The sequence below is a fragment of the Emys orbicularis genome, chromosome 20 (assembly GCF_028017835.1).
Source record: "Emys orbicularis isolate rEmyOrb1 chromosome 20, rEmyOrb1.hap1, whole genome shotgun sequence".
NCBI classification, from domain to species: domain Eukaryota; kingdom Metazoa; phylum Chordata; order Testudines; family Emydidae; genus Emys; species Emys orbicularis.
The window spans coordinates 7781321-7786001 of record NC_088702.1 but is presented as its reverse complement, the minus strand read 5'-3'; the positions used below and the strand labels follow the sequence as shown (position 1 = coordinate 7786001).

The following is a 4681-nucleotide window of genomic DNA, read 5'->3' as shown; positions in this document are numbered from 1 at the left end:
GAGGAATGTTGGACAGAGTCATGTGTCTGTACAGCCCCTAGCACAGCGGGGCCCTGCTCAGTGATTCGGGCTCCCGGGCACTGCTGCAATGCACACGATCGATCATCCCAGCAAGGTGTAACTGGGAAGGGGCTAAGAAAGGACGACTTAGGCTGCATCTCCCCAGAGGCATCCCGGTTCCCTGTCACTGTCTCCAAGGGCGCCCCATGGCTTGGGGGTGTCAGAGTCGGGCTGAGCCTGTGTGCGAGCGACTGGGAGGGAGAAGGGCAGGGGAGATCGGGGGGGGGGTGTTATCTCATCCTGTGCCTGTCGCAAGGTTGATCGGCTGGTGAAAAGGAAGCTTCAAAGCTGCTGACGTTGTGTTTAGCCTCGCAGAGCCCTCGCTGCTCAGTGGGGTGATCCCAGAATCTCCCCGGCACCCAGACCCGGCCGCCCCGACCGTCCCAGTCTCTGACCCATCACTCCACGGGCACTGACTGCTCCCTGTTCTGCAGCCCGCCAGGATGGCAGGAGCTCCCCGTTCCTTCCTTCTTTTCCTCCTGCTGGTTTCCCAGCCCAGGGGTAAGTTATGCGGGGCTCTATCCACCCCAGCGGGGGGCTAGAAATGAAAGGGTGAATCTTGGGCAGGGCCGCCAAGGGGGGGGGGCAAGTGGGGCAATTTGCACCAGGCCCTGGGCCCTGCAGGGGCCCCCACAAGAGTTTTCGGTGGGTCTTCGGCGGCAGGTCCTTCAGTGCTGCCGAACACACCCGGAGCTTCTTCCGCTCCGGGTCTTTGGCGGCAATTCGGCGACGAGGGTTCCTTCCGCTCCGGGTCTTCGGTGGCAGTTCGGCGGCAGGTCCTTCACTCGCTCCGGGACCCACCGCCGAAGTGCCCCGAAGACCCAGAGCGGAAGGACCCCCGCTGCCGAAGACCCCAGGCCCCCTGAATCCTCTGGGCGGCCCTGATCTTGGGAGGGGATGGGAACAAAAGAGGGGCCAGGCCCAGGAGCTGGGCCAGGCTGGGGGGTCTCTCTGCCTCCAGAGATCCGGTGCAGTCTGAGCCCAGCCAACACGAGGGCCTGATCCTGCATCCCTGACCCACATGTTGCCCAGGCAGAGGGAATGCCGGAGAGACCCGGTGCCTACTCTCAGCCTTCGTTCCTGGCTGGCGTCTTCTCTGCTCCCCCCACCCCCTGTGCCGTCCCCGCTGGAGGTTCTCTCCTTCGCCCTGTGGGGTGTTTGTTCCCAAGAAGGTGGTTTGCCAGGCAGTGAGCCTCAGCCACCTTGGGGTACTCACCGGGGCTGCTGCCTCCATGAAAAGAACTGAGGGTTTGGGGGGTCACGGCCACATTGTTAAACAAGCCAACGACCCTCAGGGAGAGGCAGGAGGGCGCAGCAGTGAGAGCCCAGAGCTGGCCAACAGGAGAGCTGGGTTCTCTCCCTTTACAACCCCAGCGTTGCTGTAACCTCAGCAGCCCCCCCCACACACACTCCCCGCCCCAGCAGAGGCAGCAGGGAGAGCAAGGAACAGGTGGCATGGGGATGAAACCCGCAGCCTGGCTTCACGGCCCCAGAACCCTCCCCTCCTGTTCCCGACTCTGCCAGTGACCCTGTGCAGGTCACTGCACCACTCTGTGCCACAGTTTCCCCACTTGGATATAATTTATCACTGGCCCTTTAAAAATTCCTCCAGTCCTGCATGATGAATGCCATTGGGTAACACTGAGTTCCTGTGTGAAAGGAAATTTCCCCACCCACCCACAGGAGAGGAGAAATTTTAAAGGGACAGGACTGTATTTCCCTCCTACCTACAGCATGCCATGTGGCTTGATTCAGGGGTTCCAAGGCCAGAAGAGACCCTTGTCTGACCTCCCGTCTAAGACAGGCCCGAGAATTCACGGATGGGCGTAAGGGGCCCAGGGAATCAAGCCAGTGAGGTGCTAGCGAAGGGCTTTTAATTCGCACTCCGTGACTGGAGGGAGTCGCAGTGCAGGGGCGGGGGTGGCTGGGCTTGGTCTGTTTCCTGGACCCTTTTATTCTGTGTTGTCAGACACAAGTCCTGCTACCTCACACTGTTCCCCCAAACGGGTGAATGGGATTCTGGGAGAATCAGTTGTCCTCCCGCTTGATTACGAGAAGATGTTCAAGAGCATCAGGTGGTCCGCACCCAGCCCTCGCCAGGACGAAGCCTCAGGCAGAACGGTGCCTCTTGCTGTCGTCACACCAGGGGCGCCCGGAGCCCTGCCTCGTCTCGCTGTGGAGGACGAGCGATACAGAGGGCGACTGAGACTCTATGGCCGGACCTATTCGCTGGAGATCAGCAACCTGACGATGGCAGATGAGGGCGAATACGAAGTAGTGCAAACTCTAATTGCATACAATCAATACGGCTGTGACTATCCCCTGTCCATCTACAGTGAGTGTCTGAGTGTGTGCATGGGGGGAGGGGCAGGTGCAGGGAGTGGGAGGCCATAATGTGGACTTCAAATGAGATGCCGGCTTCACAGGAAGCTTTTAATGATGCAACCAGACCATTCGGTGTCAGGGTGTGTGTGTGTGTGTGGAATGGGGGGGTGGGAAGGGGGCGGGGCTGAGGTGGGAAAAGGCGGGGTGGGGCGGGGACTTTGGGGAAGGAGTGGAATGGGGGTGGGGTGAGGGCGGCAGGGCCGGCTCCAGGCACCAGCGTAGGAAGCAGCTGCTTGGGGCGGCCAATTCAAAGGGGCGGCACTCCGTCCAGTATTGGGGCAGCACGTCCAGGTCTGCAGCGGCACTTCGGTGGCGGGTCCTTCACTCCCTCTCTTCCTGTTTGAGCTGCTGCCGAAGTGCCGCCGCTCGTTTTCTTCTTCTTCTTTTTTTTAGCTGCTTGGGGCGGCAGAAAATCTGGAGCCGGCCCTGGAGGGCGGGGCAGGGGCAGGGCCGGGGGGGGGTCGAGCACCTATTGGGCAGAGGGGAACTAGGCACCTATGGCCTGCAGTGGGTTCTCACCACGGCAGCCTCTGTACAATGTTATTTTGTATTTCCCGCCCCCGTCCGGGCCCCAGAGCGACTGTCGGAGCCGGAGATCAGGGTCCACCCTGTGATGGCTGGGAACGGCACCTGCAACGTGACCTTCACCTGCAGCGCCGGGGAGAGGCCCAGGCACCTCAACTACACCTGGACACGCCCAGCAGGAGGCGCCGTTCTCTCCACGGAGGTATCCCTGCTGGTCCAGCACAGACTGGGGGATGAGGACTCGCCCATCACCTGCACGGCCACAAACCCCGTCAGCCACAGCTCAGCCAGCGCCTCCCCCAAGGTGGCCTGTGAAGGTGACGCTCGCTCCATCCCTCCCCCTCGAGCATACGCAGCAGGGAACAGCCCGTGCGGGCCTGGCTTGTACATCCCCCCTGCTGCTCTGGCTGGGTTCTCGGGCACAGTGAGCACCATCAGTGGGCTCGCAGGCTTTTTAAGGGGCTACTCCCCAATTCCTACACCCCACCCTGGCGCTGGGCAGGAAGGTCTGTCACTGGGGGACTGGGGGGCACCGAGGGTCTGGCCCAAAGGGAACAGCTGGGTGTTTGCATCCCAGCTCACCGGGGTCTTCGGAATCGGAGCTCCCGGCACCCGGTGCAGATTTGGGTTTCCAGATGGTGTGAACCCCCTAAACATTGATTTATTCCTTCAGGTCCCGCCCCGCCACAGACCCCAGCGCTGTCCTACTGCCGTGCCAAGGGGATCCTTGTGCTGGGGGTGCTGGGAGCCCTGCTGGCCGGGATCCTCACGGTGCACGTACTCGCCGCGAGGGAGCGGAGACGGCCCTGAGAGGAGAGGAGCTTCCACTGGGGCTGTCAATCCCCCCCCCCCCCCCCGCTGGAGTTTCCCACGTGGGCCGGCTAATGAACGAGAATGCTCCATCGCCAACCGCAAAAGCCTCAATTTCCCTCCCCCTCAGGAAACAGGAGCAGCAGCGACTCTATTGCACTAGACTCGGCCAAACGTGTAGCAATCCCTGATCCTCCGCCCGGCTGTTCTGGGGCACAGGGCGGGTGGGGGGGGCGTCTCCAGGATCGGAGTCTCTCTCTGGCCCAGTGACCATGGAGTTATGTATAAAAAGTGGAACAGCTGTGATAGGAGTGACTGAGAGACACCCTCCCAAACAGCCTGGTGCACCGGGCCTTCCGCGGGGACGTGGGAGATCTGGGTTCAAGTCCTGCTCTGAATCAGGCAGCACAGGGATTTGACCCCACGTCTTCCACATCCCAGCTGAATGCCCTGACCTCTAGGCGATGGGGACTAGGGACTCGAGCTCTCACTCTGGTTTTATCTGAGAAATGGCTGAGCTGGCTCAGGTCCCCATCGCCAGGCGAGGGTTCATGGCTGAGGGTCCCAGCTGGAGAGAGGCACCTAGTGCCAGCCGTCCCTGCGGGGTGGAAGGCCAAGATCAATAGGAGCTGTGAATCTGGGCCCTAAACCTCTCCCCTTTCCTCTGCATTTCACTCCTGGTCTGCTCTGAAAAGCCCTTCCTTGGGCGCCTAGCTCTGCCCATGCGTAGGGCTGCCAAATTTCTATTCCCAGAAAATCAAACACCCTTGCCCCGCCCCTTTCCTGAGGCCCCGCCCACACTCACTCCATCCCCCCTCCCTCCGTCGCTTGCTCTCCCCCACCCTCGCTCACCCGCTCATTTTCACCGGGCTTGGACAGGGACAGGGAGTTGGGGTGTGAG

The 4681-nt window shown here is 61.4% G+C and overlaps 1 protein-coding gene across 1 annotated transcript; it reads left to right on the top strand.

Annotated features, from left to right (window-relative positions):
* The first annotated feature begins 503 nt into the window (after positions 1–503).
* Positions 504–3780, top strand: LOC135892177 (SLAM family member 9-like). The gene is made up of 4 exons (XM_065419889.1): positions 504–561; positions 2030–2395; positions 3021–3287; positions 3644–3780. Exons 1-4 carry the CDS (start codon positions 504–506, stop codon positions 3778–3780), a joined length of 828 nt encoding a protein of 275 aa, XP_065275961.1.
* Positions 3781–4681: the final 901 nt, after the last annotated feature.

What these genes read in the sequence shown, in the direction of transcription:
- LOC135892177 (XM_065419889.1), top strand. Translation starts at nt 504, where the DNA reads ATGGCAGGAGCTCCCCGTTCCTTCCTTCTTTTCCTCCTGCTGGTTTCC. An exon ending in GCTGGTTTCCCAGCCCAGGG is followed by an intron (nt 562 to 2,029) that starts GTAAGTTATGCG and finishes CTGTGTTGTCAG; the next exon opens with ACACAAGTCCTGCTACCTCA. An exon ending in CTATCCCCTGTCCATCTACA is followed by an intron (nt 2,396 to 3,020) that starts GTGAGTGTCTGA and finishes TCCGGGCCCCAG; the next exon opens with AGCGACTGTCGGAGCCGGAG.